General features: G+C 43.6%; 1 protein-coding gene across 1 annotated transcript; it reads right to left on the bottom strand.

Moving 5' to 3' along the window:
* Positions 1–6,589: 6,589 nt before the first annotated feature.
* C5H2orf69 (chromosome 5 C2orf69 homolog) lies at positions 6,590–11,425 on the bottom strand. The gene is made up of 2 exons (XM_049773275.1): positions 10,987–11,425; positions 6,590–7,449 (listed from the first exon to the last, which is right to left on the bottom strand). Exons 1-2 carry the CDS (start codon positions 11,302–11,304, stop codon positions 6,625–6,627), a joined length of 1,143 nt encoding a protein of 380 aa, XP_049629232.1. The 5' UTR covers positions 11,305–11,425; the 3' UTR covers positions 6,590–6,624.
* Between the last annotated feature and the right edge of the window lie 6,312 nt (positions 11,426–17,737).

The raw sequence follows: 17,737 nt of genomic DNA on the forward strand, positions 1-17,737 counted from the left end.
GGCAAGGGATAATCCTTTGTATGGTCAAGTCTGCGGAGCTGAATGCTGAATTCTCTTTTTCTGAGGCACATGAAAAGGGATACTTTGGGGGTGGAGTTGGTAATTTTTAATCAGAGATCTCATAAAAGAATAAAAAGACTAGCAATGCCTGTTTATAGTGATCTTTGGAGCTTTTAGAACTACAGCTACTGCCTTGGTCTCCACTGTAGACTTTGAGTCAATGTGTTCAGAACTTAGCAAAGGTTTGCTGTATAAATTAAACCTTGTAGGCTGTTCTGATTCATGAGAACCACTCTGTATTGGATAACAGTCATTTGGATTATTCATTTTATAGCTTATCCAAACCATTTGTTTCTTTCTGGTCATCAGTGTAGCTCTTTAGTTTTTGAGTATTAAAAGCATTATTTTTCAGTATACTTAAAATATCAGTTTTAATGTATTATCTAATGGATAAATATTTCACTGAATATTGCTCTATTCTTTTGTTGCTTTAAGAAAAAACAATTGTGGGGCCGGAGAGATAGCATGGAGGTAAGGCCTTTGCCTTGGGACAGTGGTTCGAATCCTGGCATCCCATATGGTCCCCCATGCCTGCCAGGAGCGATTTCTGAGTGTAGAGCCAGGAGTGACCCCTGAGCGCTGCTGGGTGTGACCGAAAACCAAAAAAAAAAAAAAGAGAGAGAAAACAATTGTAACAGTGAATGAGAGATCCTAATAGTGCTATGGTTATTAAAAACAATAAGGCATTGTATTAGGACTGTGTCATTCTTTGTTTTGTACTTTTATTACAATGCCATTGAAGAAAGACACTTGCCTTGCACATGGCCAACCCTGAGTTTAATCTTTAGTAACTCATAATCCCTTCATCTTGGCCAGTAGTGATCCTTAAGCACAGCCAGGTATGACCAGAAAACAAAAACAAAACAATCTACTCATAACTTGTGTTTAGAGTTATATTGATCTCAGATCATTTGAAGCAAATTATAAGAAAAAAATATATTAATATTATTCTTAATTTGGGCCCAGAGAGAGAGCACAGCGGTGTTTGCCTTGCAAGCAGCCGATCGAGGACCAAAGGTGATTGGTTTGAATCCCGGTTTCCCATATGGTTCCCCATGCCTGCCAGGAGCTATTTCTGAGCAGACAGCCAGGAGTAACCCCTGAGCACTGCCGGGTGTGCCCCCCCCAAAAAAAATTATTCTTAATTTTCTAGGTGTCTTTGAAGTTAATTGCTCAAGTTAACAGACTGGGGTGAAGGAGTGTTCATCTATATATAATTATTAAATTTTGATCTTTGTTTCTTTTTGTGTGTGTGTGTGTTTTTGGGTCACACCCGGCAGTGCTTAGGGGTTATTCCTGGCTCCAGGCTCAGAAATTGCTCCTGGCAGGCATAGGGGACCATATGTGACACTGGGATTCCAACCGATGACCTCTTGCATGAAAGGCAATCGCCTTACCTCCATGCTCTCTCTCCGGCCCCTGATCTTTGTTTCTTAAAGCACCTTAGTAATTCCTTTTGGGGGGATCAAAAGTAAGTCAATCCTTCTGAGTTAGATCAAGTATTTGTTTATAGTTAGCTTTTAATAAGCCTTCCTGAGTTTGCTCATTTTTCTTTAATCAGTAAGAGAATTGGTGCAAAGTATCTGTGTAGTCATAGATAGATACTTGTTAACTAGGAAAACAGATGAGAGTTTTGGCAGTAAATATCTAAATTATTTGGGAAGTAAATTCCCTGTCCATAGGCAAATTAAATAAAACTTTATGAAGCATATTTTCCTTTTTTTTTTTTAAAAAAAATACAGGATTAACTTGTATTTATGATTGGTTAAATACAGAAGGTCAGGCATACAGTTTCTCACTGTTGCTTCAATTTGATCATTCCTTTACAGAGCAATTTGAGATAGATTCTGTTGAAATATTCAAAGTGATTGTCTAGGTGCCAGAACAGTAGTACAGTGATATTTGCTTTGCACACAACCAACCCAAGTTCTATTCCTGGCACCACATGGGATTCCCTAGGTATGTTAAGAGTGACCCCTAAACCAGAGCCAGGTGTAGGCTCTAGAGCACAGCTAGCTGTGGCCTGTAATCAAAAATATAAATGAATAAAAATGATTGTCCTGGCTCAGTCTAGGTAACAAAACTGGAATTATAGTTGGACCAATTTGAGAATTTCCTGTTCTATGTTAATACCTCATTAATGAATTAGTTACATGGTTTTGTAATTATAGCTACTGTTTGGGGCTTAGCTTGACTTACAAAGGTTATTTTCATCTACTGGCAAAACTTCTATATTACTCCACATAGAAAGGCATACAAAGCAAGACTCGTGATGAACAGTTACCAATAGAGTAGAGGATGGAGATGATAAGAATTAGAAAAATGAGGTGCAGGGCCAGAAGAATAGTACTGAGGGGAGGGTGTTTGCCTAGTATGTGTCTGACTTGGGTTCAGTCCCCAGCATCTCATATGGTCCTGAGCACGCCAGGAGTGATTCCTGAGTGCAGATCCAGAAGTAATTCGAGCACTGCTGGGTTTGGCCTCGAAACAAACCAAAACAAAAATGAAGTGCAGATATATATGGATAGAGATACATCTATATAGGCAAGGGAGTTTTTTAAAACACCAAATGACAGGATTTAAAAAAGGGTTTAGTTTGCATTTGTATAAAACAAACATGTCCAAAGTGAACATTTGTAACTGTGTAGCATTATTTAAGCATATCTACAACAGTGAAGATGGCTTCTAAATAGAGGTTGAAGAATGGAATCTACAGTTGTGAATTTTTAATATATTTTTGGACCTTGTATTTATTACCTCATCAAAGTAAATTCTGAAAATATACATATAGGTTTTAATTATTGGCTTTTGATGAACACTGAAAATTTGTCTTTGTATTGGAATTATATCCAGTTTTAATCTATTATTCAACAATTGATGTTTAACTTCTGGCTATGAAGTACCAAAATGGAAAACAAAAGTCAGTTAAGTTTCTTTTGAATCTTCATCCTTTAGAACACTAGCCATGTCTAGCAAATTTGGAAAGAACCTTAGTATCAGCTAAGTCTTTCTCAGCTATCTAAAATTGCTAACAGACTTAGAAGCTGAATATAAGAAGTTAACCTAAAAAATAAATGCAGGAAGTTGGAAGCAGGTCTGTCTGTCTGTCTGTCTGTCTGGAGTTAGATCTCTCTGACTCCTTCTACTAGTGCTTAAAAAAGAAATGATTGAGGAGAAACTGCCATAGGTTGGCAGCCAACCATACATCTCTAGGAATACCTTCAAGTCTTGCTTCTAGCACACAGAACAAGACTGGTTAAGTGTCTTAAATATGCCAAAACTGTATCGCCGTTTTACCATTTTATGGGATTCTAAAATGACAGTGAAGTGACTGCTTGTCTATGCCCACTTATAGCTGTTTACCCTTTTCTTAAAAAACACCTGGAATTATCCCTATTTCTACCTAGGAATCTGTCATAATTCTTGAGACTCAAAGAGTTTGCCTTACTAATTTAGCCTAACACTTCTTTTCCAGGAAAATACAAAACAAACTTCTCAACCCTGACTCCTGGAAATCTACTTCTATGAGTAACACTCCAGTTGTACCCAAGGCTGCTACCACTCCACTTCGCCCCCATCTTTTTCAGGAACTCAATTCTTACTGTGGCAGTATGCTTCTCACACATCTATTTAAATGAGGCATACGATTCACCCTTTTAAGAATGCTGCCTTTGGGCCCGGAGAGAGAGCACAGCAGTGTTTGCCTTGCAAGCAGCCGATCCAGGACCAAAGGTGGTTGGTTCGAATCCCGGTGTCCCATATGGTTCCCTGTGCCTGCCAGGAGCTATTTCTGAGCAGACAGCCAGGAGTAACCCCTGAGCACTGCCGGGTGTGGCCCAAAAACCAAAAAAAAAAAAAAAAAAAAAGGAATGCTGCCTTTTAGGCCTTAGACAGGCCAAGTGCTAAAGTGCTGGTAAGCAGCCAACCCTGGTCTGTCCTTAGCACCAGTGTCCCCTGAGCACTGCTAAGGATGACCCAAGGGAGGAATAAACCCTGAGCATAGCCATTTGTGGCCCAACCACCCTCCCTGCACCCCAAATACTTTACACAGATTTTTTTTCCACCTCCAGCCTTAATCTAGTTCTCATTTCTTTTTTTTTTATTGATAGGCCACACCCAGTAGTGCTCAGGGGTCACTCCTGGCTTCTGCATTCAAATCGCCCCTGGCAGGCTGGGGACCATATGGGATACCAGAAATCGAACTGGGTCCCTACTGGTTGGTCACATGCAAGGCAAACGCACTACCACTGTGCTATCTCTCCGGCCCCTCTAGTCCTCATTTCTGCATTCACATCTTAAGGACCATTTTGTCTGTACTATATCCTAAAATTGGGTTCTAACCAAGTCTAAGAACAAAAGGAGCTGGAGTGATAAGAACAGCTGGTAGGGCATTTGCCACGCTTGTGGCTGATCCCATTTAATTGCTGGCACCCCATATGGTACCCCTAAGCCCACCAGGACTGATCCCTGAGCCAGGAATAAGCCTTAAGCACCAAAGGGTGGGTGTGGCACAGCTAAAGGAAGAGAGATGATTGGTGGAAAGGGGAATAATGTGTATTTGTGAGATTTTGTTTTCTAGGAACTCTGAACAGAAGAATGAAAATAATTTCGATTTTAAAAATAGGAAGTATTCTTATAGAAAAGAACCACAGCTGGCTTGGATAAACATAGCTAATGAAGGCATATAAACCCAAAGGTGAAAAATAGAAACAAACAGCTTCCTTTCAAAGAACTAAAGTTTTAACATACTCAGTAACATGAAGCACATACACAGTTCTGTGAGTTAATTTTAATACAGTTGCACATTCATATTCTGGTGAGAATAACCTTCACAGTTGTATGACTATTTAGTTGACTATTTCATACCACAATCCAGAAGAATATAACATATACAACAGTTTTAACCATGTGAGTGTTAAGATTATATGAAGATGGATCAACTTAAATGCCTCATTTTGATGCAACGGCAGTACCAAGAACCCAGTGAGTTATTTAATGGAAGTAAAGTTTTGGCACATTCACGTGACTGAAGAGCTAAAGACCCAAATTTCAGGTTTTGACCCTGAACGTCTTACATTTGCCATTTTAGCTTAATCTGTAAAATAACTTCTCAAGAGTATTCTGCATTTGCTACACAAGAATGTAACCAAGAATTAGAAAAAGTCTTCCAGTCAGTGCTTTATGAGAAATATATAAATCAAATGCTAGAATTAGGCTGATTTGTTTTTCATAATGGGAATTTTGAGTTTCAAAAAAAATGACAGGTATTTTAAAGAAACTGAAACAATATTAAAGAACTTTGTCCTAAAAACTCATCCACAAATCATTGACTACACTATTCAGTAGTCAACAGAATTAAGGATATTCAGACATATAAACATTGTCTTTTTTAAAGATTTTAGATCATTTGGGTTACAAAATACTAAGTTTTGGTGACCTAAACCGGCCAGTAACGTCCCTTCAATTATTTTCTAATTATGAGTCATAAAAACCATAACTCCCCTTTTATTGTAATTGAAATTATGTTTCAGTGTAGTTTGACAATGGATCTTGACTTTCCTAAATGTATGTATATGGGTCAAGAAAACTGGGCAGAATGAAACCTCATACAAATTATGTAGCAGTGTTAAACAAATTCCGTTTCTGAGCCAAAACAAAATCACTGTGCCTTCAGACTTTCCCTTTTAACTTTTCATATAGCAATATAATTTAGCATCTTTGCCAAAGAGAATTGCTTTCTTTTGCCAGACAAAAATCATGCTTCTGGAGTAATATAAAGATCTATAGAATTTGTCTCCTTTTAGTAAAGCACTAACAGTATTAGATATTTTACTTGTTAGTCTCTTGCAAAATTGCAATAGGAAAAAAAAATCAACTCTATAGTATATATTTCTACACAAAACACAATTATGTTCAACTTTTTTTCAACTTGTTTAAAAATTATGCAACACAGATTTCCAGAAGAATTGTTTTTGGCGAAAGTTAAAGGAACTCTAGCATATCTTATCCAAAAGTTGTCAAAAATTAAGCCACAGTGTAATGTTTTAAAAAAAAATCAGCTTTACACTAATGTATTTCAAAACAAATATATTTTGACTCAAGAAAAACACTTGGTGGCACATTGAAAAATGAGCCCATGACATGAGCTTACAAAATTTAAGAGACAGCATTTAGTTATTCTAAAATGACAGAAAACATCAATGCCTTTGCCTGTGACTCTGAAGAGAAAATGTTTCCACTCAAATTTTAACTGCCAAAAGAGCTAATTATAATTACAGTGTTAACCAAAATGAGACTGAAACATTACTCAGAAAATTAATTGTTTGTAACTAAGTAATTTTACCTTTCATGAGGCTATAACCTTTAGGATCTTTTATCTCCTTGTGAGATTATCACAAGCCACCTCTGAAAAAACTTCACATTCATATGGAATACCACTGCCCATTACAATCATATGTTTGGAATGTCTGCTTCCTCCTGATACAATACCTCTGCGAAGATCTTATCAGAATTGATAGTACTTCAACTCTTCTGCAGAACAGGCACATTTTTAATCTTATGGTCTCAAAATACTTCATGAATCCTGAAGTGATTCTCTATGGAAGGATTTTCATTTACAAAATGAAGTTGGCTCGTCACTTGCATACCCAAGTCTCCAAGGATCTGCACAAATTTCTTGTGCTCCTTCCCAATCCATGATCTCATTGGGTCTCGTACTTGGTAAGGTGTTACGTGCGTGTGAACAACAATTCCTGTTTGAGCAAACTCTTTCAAGATTTCTGGGTCAGTGATCCATGTGTTGCTTCCTCCAGAATGACCCCCATCTAGCCAATATATTGTTCTGATGCTTTTGATGAAAGTGTCCATCTCTTTGTCTTTCTTGGCTTCCTCCCATTCAAAAAGCAACTGATTCAAAACGACACAACCTTTACTGAATCCAACCAAAGTAAAAGAGGCACCGTTTAGTGAGGGTGGATGAAAACTCATGACAGGCTCGTCAAAATGTTCACAGATGTTCTCATTTCCTTTCTGACAACCATTAGAGGGAGGAGAAGAGCTGGATCTACAATTTGAAACTCTGGAGTCCTTGCTCAAATCTCTTGTATTCTTTGGTAGAAAACTGTTTTGACTTAAATTAAAAGCATTAACTACTAACATATAAAGGTGTTTCAAGGCTCCAAAGTTGTTGTTGTGTTCAGGTGCACCAAACATATTGCTTTTCACAAAATTGTCATAGCAGGTGAATTTGTGCAAATGCATTCGAGAAGACTTGATCACCCAGATGTAGCTATTGGGGAAACGATGGGCCAACATGGTGGCAACATTTTCTAGACTCCAGTCTGCCCACTGGTAATTCTCAGGATGTCGTGTCATAGTTTCATGGTAATTCTAAAAGTCAAGAAAAATGGAAGAAGTATTAAATACAAGAAATTATTACAAAAAGATTCCCAATTTTGTTTTGTTTGTTTGGACCACATCCAAGTAACACTTGGATTACTCCTGGCAGGCTCAGGGACCATATGGAATGCTAGGGATCAAACCCAGGTGGCTGCGTGCAAGGCAAATCCCTACCTGCTGTGCAATCACTCTGATTTTCGTTTCACAATTTTTATTTGATATATGCTATAATTTCTGATACATAATTAAAAAATAAACTTTGTTCATGAGGCTTTAAAAATACTATTTAAAAAATATATATGTATATAATATATATTTCTATTAAAGTTGTTATCCTGAAGGAGGCCCCACCCCCGGAGCAGCCACGGCAGGTCAGAAATCCCTTTCCCTCTGCGAAGATAAGCTGGGCACGACCCCCCCCCCATAAGTGCTCGCCACCTCAATTTTGTGGACCCTATCTTTTTTGAGTGTGATTAAGAAACAGGAAAAATAAAAAAAAGCTTTTAAATTCTAACTGCGTATAAACAGCCCCTCCCCCAGGGTTTTACTCTTGTCGATGCACTCAAAAATTGCTCCTGGCTTGGGGGGAACATATGGGACGCTAGGGATCAAACCAGATCAGTCCTGGATTGGCCATGTGCAAGGCAAACACCCTACTGTTGTGCTATTGCTCCAGCCCCTTAATTTTTATTTTTTAATTTTATACATATACTTTCTTTTTTTAATTTTGCTTGTTTTGGTTCTGCTTGGTGCAGAATTCTAGAAGAAAATGTCTTGCTTGAGGGGCCAGAGCAGTTGCACGGAGCACTAAGGCATCTCTGCCTTGCTGGTGCTAGCCTAGGACAAACTGCAGTTCGATCCCCAGCATCCCATATGGTCCCCCAAACCAGAACAATTTCTAAGTGCATAGCCAGGAGTAACCTGAGTGTCACTGGGTGTGGCCCAAAAAAAACAAAAAATAAAAAACAGTCTTGCTTGGGTTATAAAAGCTCAGGTCAAAACCAGGGCACAGAGATCGTAGAGCCTGTCATTCTTACCCCCAAATGCACCAGCAATATAATACAGCATGATTCCCTTTTGCATGGGCATATTAAGAAAGGGAAAATTTTATGTATAGAAATAAGCTCTTATCTACTATGGATAAAAACCCATAAATTTTATAGTATAGGGGCACCTCCCACTCTGAACATTTGTCATGGGAACTTGACTTAGACTCCATGTGATCCAACAGCAACTGTCCAACCCCAAACCCTAGATACCAACCATAAAACTGACATGGTTCCCTGCAACAGCACCAGGAATCAAACTCCCCGCAGGGAGTCCCTAATAATGCTCTGGCACTGACTTGCGCCAGGAGAATATGACACCCCGACGACAAGGAAACAACTTGATCTAAGAACAGGTTGCCCGAACTCATCACTTAACTATAAGATGGAATCAGAAGACATTCCATCATTTGATCTGTGAAAAAAAAAAAATCACTAATCTCAGAAGACTGACTTTGACAATTGTGCCTGAGCAGAACTTTTCCTGAGACCAACAAGAAAGACCCTAGCCGTATGCTTCAGCTTAAAAGATTTGTACAAAACCAAAGATCTCTCATTTCAGAGGACTGACTTTGACAACAGCGACTGAGCAGAACTTCTGGAACCAAAGTAAAGACTCTATCCTAGACTTTGTCCTAGGATCTGTGCAAAAAAAAAAAAAAAAAAAAAAAAAACAAGATTACTAATTACAGAAGACTACAGCAACCTAGATGGAACATAACTTCTAAAACTGTACAGACTCCATCCTAGACTTTGTCCTATGACCTGTGCAAATATCAAGATCTCATTACAGAGGACTGATTTTGTCAATCACAAATGAGCAGAACATTTCCAGTCACCATAAAAAGACCTTGGGGTTTGATAATGAGCATGTCCAGAGCCTGTAGTTGTTCCCATGACAGTACGCTTCAAGAGTGGAGAAACCTTGTATCTTTAGAGCAAGGGAATTCCCTTTTCAATTTCCCCAATACTTACTATGCCTATGCAAAAAACCAAATCAACCAACAAAAAACAACACATAACCTTGCCACACTAGCCCTCCTTCCTTTTTTATTTCCTCTTTCTTGTTGTTGTTTATTGCTTAGAAGCATTTCCTGCTTGGCAAAAATCAACCATATACCTCTGTCCAAAAAGCTAATAGAATTTCTGGCTTCAAAAAGAAATGAAGAGTGTCAAAATGAAATGAGATCTCTTGTATTAGCATTTCAGATTTCATCAAGAGTTGTGTTATATTCTGGCCAACAAGTTTTCAAATAGCTTAGCAGGTACTCAATAAAAGTTAATTATCATTAGGATCCTCCCCCTCTTCCTCTGGGGCTCCCTCAATAGCTAGACCACAAAGCTCTGAAAATAACCGGTGGCAATGCCCAGAGAGGGAAATGTCAATTGAGGACTGATTAAACCAGAGTTCTTAAATCTAAAAACTAAAAATGATAAAAACACCGTTTTTATCAGTAGTCAGCTAGATGTTCTGAGATGAGAAAAATAAAACTACATAAAATTTTCACTTTGTAATCCAAAATTTGTTAAGTATTTATTCTAAAGAATCCTTTGAAAGTGGTAAATCGCTTCATGTAAAAGAAACACATAAAACCACCGCCTTACTCTATCTGTCATGGTGGTATCACCATGATCTCACAGAACATTCTGTGATGATGGAAAATTCCTATCAGATAGTGACTGACCATCCTGTCATGGTTTATACTTGTTTGTTTTGCCCATTACAGCACCCACAGATCTACTGGGCTGCCAGGACTTCTTGAGAAAAAGGATTTGCACTTGGATTCCATTCAAGTTCACATGCATAGCTAATGACAACCGTATTACACAACAGGTTTAACTAGAAGACGCAGTTCTCCAGGACACCTTCATGGGTATTCGCAAAAGCTATAAAACGAATCATAAAGATAACATCAACCCCTTTATTCCCCCCCCATAAATTTGACTAAATTGGGGGAGCAGCCACATAAATACATGCGTCTTTCCTTTCCTCTCTACCCCAACCTGCTATTGTTCCTTCTGATTGTGTTGAGTGTTGCACACCGTTAAGCTGTTGTTGGGGTTTGCTTTGCTTTTGCAACTGCCGCCGAGGTTGTGGGGACACCACGTGGTAGGTGAATTCACACACACACACACACACACACACAGACACACACACACACACACACACACACAAATGCACAGACGCATTATATATCAGGTTCCTTCTAGGTCTGAAACTCTACTACCTCGAGGCCTGGGCCATCGCCCTCAAGTCCCTCCAAGGACACCTTGAAAAGGGGGAGCTCCCAGAAAAGGGGAGGCCGGGGCGTGCAGCAGGCGGCTTAGAAATCTCCTCTGTGTGTGTGTGGGGGGGGGGTTGTAATAGAGGAGCCACCCTCGGGGCAGCCTGCCTGCAGGGGATGGAGGGATTCGGGGTGAGGTCGAGCGAGGCCGGGCGGGCGTGGACGCAGGTGCCGTGGGAGGGAGGCCCCGGGGTTACCTGCACATCCCCGGGGAAATAGAGGACATGATGCTGGGGCGCCGGGCGCGGCGGCTCTTCCTCCGCCCCAGGGGCGCCCCTCCGCGCCGGGCCCTCCCTCTCCGCCAGCAGCAGCAGCAGCAGCTCATTGCAGCGCTGCGGGTCGGCGCCCGGGACCGCCGAAAGCCTCACGCACCGCTGCGGGCGCAGAGCGCTGCAGCCGCCGCCGCCGCCGCCCAGGCTCATGGTTCTGGCCGGAGTCGGGCAGCCAGAGGCGGTTCCGAGTCGCAGAAGCAGCGACGGCGGCGGGGGAGACCGCAGGAGCCCCGGGCCCCACATGGGCCGCGCGGCTGGCAGCGGGGAGTCCGGGGCACGATGGGCGGAGGGAGGGCGGTGTCAGGCCCGCACCGTGCGCCCCCACGTCGGGCTCCGCGGCCCGGGCGGGATTCAAGCCCGGGACGTCCCGGTAACGGCGGCCCGGCCCCGCCCCGGCCCGACGTGCGCACGCAGCGTAGCGTGCGTCATGCAAGGGGCGTGCCCGCGGCCTCATAGCCACGCCCCACGGCGCTAGTCTGTTTGGGTGGGCGTGTCCCGAAGAGTAACGTCTTGTGATTGGTGGATTCTGCCGGGACCCGGGAAACTCGAAAGGAATCTTGGGAAGAAAAGCTTTCTTCGCGCAGGCCGTGGCGGAGCGAATGCAGCAATGCGTGAGTTTATCCAGCCCGGTTTTCAGATTCTTTCGTCCTTGAAGGATGTAAGTACTCAGAAATCTATGGGAAGTGTGGCTTGGACCGAAGGGCTCTTCCGCCTTTTCGACGCTTTTCTTTTTCGGAAACAGGTTTGGTTTGGGAGCCACCCCGGCGCTGCTCCAGGCTGACGGACTCCCTGGTTCTGCGCTCAGGTCTGCCTGACTCCCGGTGGGCTCCGGGTTTGGGGACCCTCTGGGGAAGCGGCCCAAGGCCCGCAGGGGCTGGGACTCGGTCTCCTCCAGGCGCGCGAACTTCTAGCGACCGCCGAACCGGGCCCGAGAGAGGGAAGAGAAGCAGCTAAGTCTCCTCTTTATTCCTCTGTGCCTGAGTCCTGCTGCCGCCGCCCAGGGTTTTCCAAGAGTTAGATGGAGGCCTGGGTTCAGATCAAAAACAAAAGGAAACCGTGTTAGTGTCCAGAAATCGAAGGACTAGGCCGCACAGATTGGATTCCAATTTAAGCTTTATTCCGCCTGCCAACAGCTCCTAACTGACTGGTCAGGGTTCTCTCCCACGAGGGGTGCCAAAGAACCCCGCCCAAGGTCGTGAATGGGATTATATAGGAGAGGGGTATACGGAGGTTCCAGCTTTCTGATGATCTCCAAAATAATTGACTCTTCTCTAGGGGTACCTTCCCATTGTTCTTCTGTCCCTCCCTAATAGGCTACCTATATGGCCAGGTAGACTGAGATGGTTCTATGGAAATAGGCTCACACCATGTGGTCCTTAAAAAATGGAGTCCCTCCTTATTCAGAATTTAGGTCCCAACAATAGAAAGCAGGCAGGCAGCATTTTCCCGATGCTTTAATCTCTGCCCTCTCCTTGCGAACTTCATTGATTCATTAGTTTTGATTAGATTGATTGATTTGATTAGCACCACACCCGGTGGTGCTCATGGGTTACTCCTGGTTCTGCAAATCTTCCCTGGCAGGCTGGGGGACCATATGGGATGCCAGGAATCAAATGGGTCCCTCCCGGGTCAGCTGCATGTAAGGCAAATGCTCTACCGCTGTGCTATCTTTCAGGCCCCTTGCTTGGTCAGTGCACTATCCCCTTAAGAAAGCTGCCACATCAGTCAGCTGACATATGAAAACTTGAAAAGAAATAGAAAAGGCTAGTATAGTTATTAATTTGCTTTACTGCCTGCTTAAGTTTTTGCTTGACCACCCTGCTTGTTTTTCCTTCCTGACCTCCTTATCTGAATACCCCAGATGTGCACAGCTCCTACGTAGGTTGATTCCTATGTAGACTGTCTTCCTTATCACAGGCCCCTTACTAAAACTTATGATTTGCTTTCTCCTTCCTCTTTCCCCTTGGCTGTTCAATTAGCTGCCGTTGCGACCTTGCAGAATTACGCGTGGAAAAATCTTCAGCAGGACTATGAACCAGGAGACTTGGCAGTACCACATCCTTACAAACCTGGAGGTCAGGTCCCGGTGAGGCGGCACCGTACTTAAAACTCTGGAGCCTCAGTGGAAAGGACCCTACGTTGTTCTCCTAACTACTCCAACTGCAGTCAAGGTGGACGGAGTTGCCTCGTGGAAACATGCCTCGCATCTGAAGCCTGCCCCTGCAGAACTGGTTCAAAATGACTGGGAGGCAGAACGAACCGAAAACCCTCTCAAAATTCGACTCAGGTGCCTGTAGTCTTCTGCTGTTGCTACTTCCCCTCCTACCCTCAGTACTAGGGGGATTTGAACAAAATGTTGATCCGGAAAAGTTAATAAGGGCTCTGTATGGAAATCCTTGTGACTGCCAGGGCGGGTATCACCTCAAGCCTGGACTCCGCTCCACACAGTCGGTTGACTGTGGATCAAAGATTGCCTACCTTCAATTTCGTCCCTCCTCCTCTACAGGGGAAGTCAGACAAGAATGGGTATGTAAGCAAAAACCCCAACCTCTACCCCCGACTTCGGGAGGAACCTGCCCTGTTAATTGTGTAGAGCTGACCCAGGTACATTCACGGTGTTATAAGACTTACCAAAAATGCATCAAAAACAACCAAAACTATTTGGTGGCTAGGCTAACTAGCACCTACGAAGGAGGTACGGGTGGAGAATGGGGACCTGAGGTTTTCAAAACCCCATATGAGACAGCCGACTGTCGGGCCTCTGTTGGGGATGTGGTATGTTGGCCTCTTAAGGCTCCGGTTCACATCTCTGATGGTGGGGGACCTACAGATCAGGAAAGAGAAAGAAAGGCAATAGAGTGGGCCGAACAAGAAATCCAAGCCCTTGTGCCAAAGTGGCCTAAACATCCTTCCCTTCAGGCCCAGGTGCCAGCTGAAGAACTGGATCCAAATACTCAAGGCATTCTAGAAACTACTCATAGACTTTTAAACCAAACAAACCCCTCTTTGGCTGCGGATTGCTGGCTATGTATGAAAATGAGTAACAATTGGCCGCTAGCCATACCAGTGCCAAAAAGCAAAGCAATTGTTAGTGGCCTCCAGAACTGTACTTATGTCAAGCCTTTTAAGGTAGTTCCCTATGGTTTTAACTCCTCTATTTGTTATGCCCGAAATACCTCGCTAGAAGTGGACTTAGGACAAATAGAAGCTACTAGCTGTTTAAACATTTCACAAGTGCCCCCAGACCTAGGGTGCTTACCCCCAGGGCAGGTATGGGTCTGTGGAGGAAACCTAGCCTATTCTTTGCTGCCGCAAAATGGAACAGGCGTCTGTATTCCAGCCTTACTCTTGCCTAACATTGATATTGTCCCAGGAACAGAACCCATCCCACTCCCAAGCATCGATCTCCTAGGTGGAACCTACGTTCATCGCTCTCGCCGGGCAGTCACGTTTTTGCCACTTCAAGTAGGCTTGGGCTTGGTCCGAGGGCTCGGGATGGGGGCCGCAGGACTAGGCATTTCATTAGATCGTTATGACAAGTTATCCGAAAAACTTATTTCAGATGTGGAACAAGTGTATAAGCCAATACAAGGCTTACAGGACCAGCTTGATTCTTTAGCCCGGGTTGTCTTACAAAATAGACAAGGATTAGATCTTATCCTAGCTGAAAAAGGTGGGCTTTGTGCGGCCCTGCAAGAAGAATGTTGTTTTTATACCAACAAGTCAGGAATAGTGAGGGACAGAATTAGAAATCATCAAGAAGAATTGGCAAAGCGAAGAAAGGAACTTTATGAAAGACCGCTATGGTCCCTGTGGGGAGGAATACTTCCCTATCTGATACCGGTGTTAGGCCCCCTTTTAGGTATATTAATGTTAGTTGCTATAGGACCCTGCATTAACCGACTTACTGCTTTCATTTGCACCCAAGTTGGGGAGGTTAAACTCATGGTACTAAAACAACAATACCAGGAATTATCCCCAAGTGCAGAGGAGTATTTGGAAAGGCAAGTGCCTTGACGATGATTCTAAGCATAGAATCAGGCACAACTAGAAGTGGGGAATGAAAAGAAGTAGAAAAAGCTAATATAGTTATTAATTTGCTTTACTGTCTGCTTAAGTTTTTGTTTGACCACCCTGCTTGTTTTTTCTTCCTGACCTTTTTATCTGAATACCCCAGATGTGCACAGCTCCTATGTAGGTTGACTTCCTAATCACGTTTTTCCTATGTAGATTGTCTTCCTTATCACAGACCCTGGTATGTTTCAGGCAGGCTTTTCTTATCATATAGCCGCTGGTGTAGTTCCCTATGTTGGTAATTTTCCATTTTCTTTTAGGTCTGTTTATCCCTTATAAGGAAACAATGACTAAGTGTGGTATTGCCCTTGCTTAAAAAGTATATAAGCTGTGTGTTTTAGGGCCTCGGGGTCTTTTGCCTCTGTCCTGTTGCGGACATGCACTAGATCCTGACCAGCCAGAAATAAAGAACTCGCTTGAGCATTTGGCTGAGCGTCAGTCTCTTCATTTCTCTGCATCGGGCAGCTGGGATTGGGACTTTCGGGCCTTTCAAACTGGCACACTTATTCATCCTAGAATGGCCCACATTCAATGTGGATGACCCCCCCTCCTAGAAGAAGTCTAGACCTGCAGGTCATGCATCAAGTCTGTTGTCTTAGCCAAGCCTGGACACGTGGACCAGATACCATACATATTGAGTTGGCAGTATCTTTTAAAAGACAACACACACACACACACACACACACACACTCACCCCTGGTTACAACCTTTTCTTCTCCAGAAGGTCCTAGCGACTAGGAACTGACAGAAATTGGATGGCTCTCCTACCCTATGCCCTTTTCCACGTCTGGAATTCCTCAGACATGAAAATCTTACCCCCTGCGAGATTCTATATGACAGACCCCACCTATCTTTCCCAGATCCATTCCCAGCTTATGGAAGAACTAAATTTCTTTTCAAATTTCTCACTGCTATCCAGGGTCTCCAGACAGCCCAGAACATCATTTTTCCTGCTCCAACGGGCCTATGAATCACCTGTGAAATTGCACGGAATAAATCCTGGTGACCTTGTCTGGATCAGGCATCGTCAGGAGACTCTGACTCCCCAGTAGAAAGGGCCTCACACCTCGATTTTCACAACTCCAACAGCTGTAAATGTGAATGGCATTAGAACCTGAATCTACCACACCCATGTGAAGCTGTTTCCTGGGATCTGTCCATAGATAATCTGCTGAGCCACCAAGTCTCAGACAAGAAAGGCCATGAAGAACTTGGCCTCACTCAGAGGACTGCTAAAGCTAAAATGATCACTTCTGACTGTATTGACTGTTTTTCTGTGTCTTCTGAGCCTGTTCATTCCCACTACTGGTTCATTCGTCCCCCAATCCCCAAGAACCACATAATCTGACCTGGTTGGTGTTTAACACAGCCACTGGGAAAGTGGTGGGGTCAGCTTCCAAAGAGGTACTCCATGGAACCTGATACCCTGAGCTCATTTTCGATCTGTGTGACCTCGTGGGGAGCTCATGGGATGACCAGGCCCATCAGGCCTATGGGTGCAGAGGACCAGGCCCACACACTGGGATACAAAAACACTATTTTTATGTTTGCCCAGGGAGCACCCATAGTTCAGAATGTGGTGGATTTGGGGACTATTTCCGTGGGGACCGGAACTGTGTGTCTACGGGGTACATTTACTGGCCTGCTCCTCTGGAGTCAGACTTGATCCAGGTTACTAGAAAATGGGAAGGAGTTACCTGGGACAAATGTAAACAAGGGAATTGTACCCCTGTGAGCATCAAATTCACAGGGGAAGGCTGAGGAGACCCAGTGGTATCGGGGACTCACCTGGGGCCTCTGCTTATATGCCACTGGAAAGGACCCAGGAGTACTGTTTACCATCCAGTTGCAAGCTGAGCCTCAATACCACCCCACCCCCATCGGCCCCAGTCCCGTCCTGGTTCCACCAACACCGGTCCCAGTCCTGACCACTCTAGCATCAGCCTCCCTCTCCAGTGTGCCTGCTCATCCAAGAGATTCAACAGAGGTGAGTAAACAACACCCTTCCACTGAACCACTGGGCATACTCCAGGCTTCCTACCAGTTTCTAAACGCTGTCCGCCCAGACCTTACAAACTCTTGCTGTCTGTGCTTAAACATGGACCTACACTACTATGAAGGGATTGCTATGCTGGGTCAGGTTTCCCCAGTAGCCTTCCACTCCCAGTGCAGGTGGACATACCTGGTTGGTCTTACCCTGCAAGCAATATCAGGAACAGGACCCTGTGTGGGAAGCATACCTGCCAGGTATCGTCACTTGTGCAGCTCCATCCTAGGACCAGGCCCCAACCAAACTTAACTGGTTCCCCACAACAATGCCTGGTGGGCCTGCTCATTTGGTCTTACCCATTGCCTCCACACAGAATACTCAAACAAAATGGAAGGTTCTGTGTCATGGTCCAGCTACTTCCTCACATCTTCTATCACACTAATGAGTAGTTTTTCACTTTTGGAGGCTCCTATTGGGGCATATCGCCATAAGCCAGAGATAGTTACAACTTCCCTCTGGGGGTGTGGGAGGAGCTGGAGATTTTGGAAACAGCCAAAACCCAAGTACTTCAAGATCGGTTTTACCAAGGGATGCAACGAGCCATAGATTTAG

The sequence above is a fragment of the Suncus etruscus genome, chromosome 5, assembly GCF_024139225.1.
Source record: "Suncus etruscus isolate mSunEtr1 chromosome 5, mSunEtr1.pri.cur, whole genome shotgun sequence".
NCBI lineage: Eukaryota > Metazoa > Chordata > Mammalia > Eulipotyphla > Soricidae > Suncus > Suncus etruscus.

Excerpts from the sequence above, each read along its gene's own strand:
- C5H2orf69 (XM_049773275.1), bottom strand. The coding sequence starts at position 11,304 with ATGTGGGGCCCGGGGCTCCTGCGGTCTCCCCCGCCGCCGTCGCTGCTT. Across the intron at positions 7,450-10,986 it reads ATTTCCCCGGGGATGTGCAG|AATTACCATGAAACTATGAC; the intron begins GTAACCCCGGGG and ends CTTGACTTTTAG.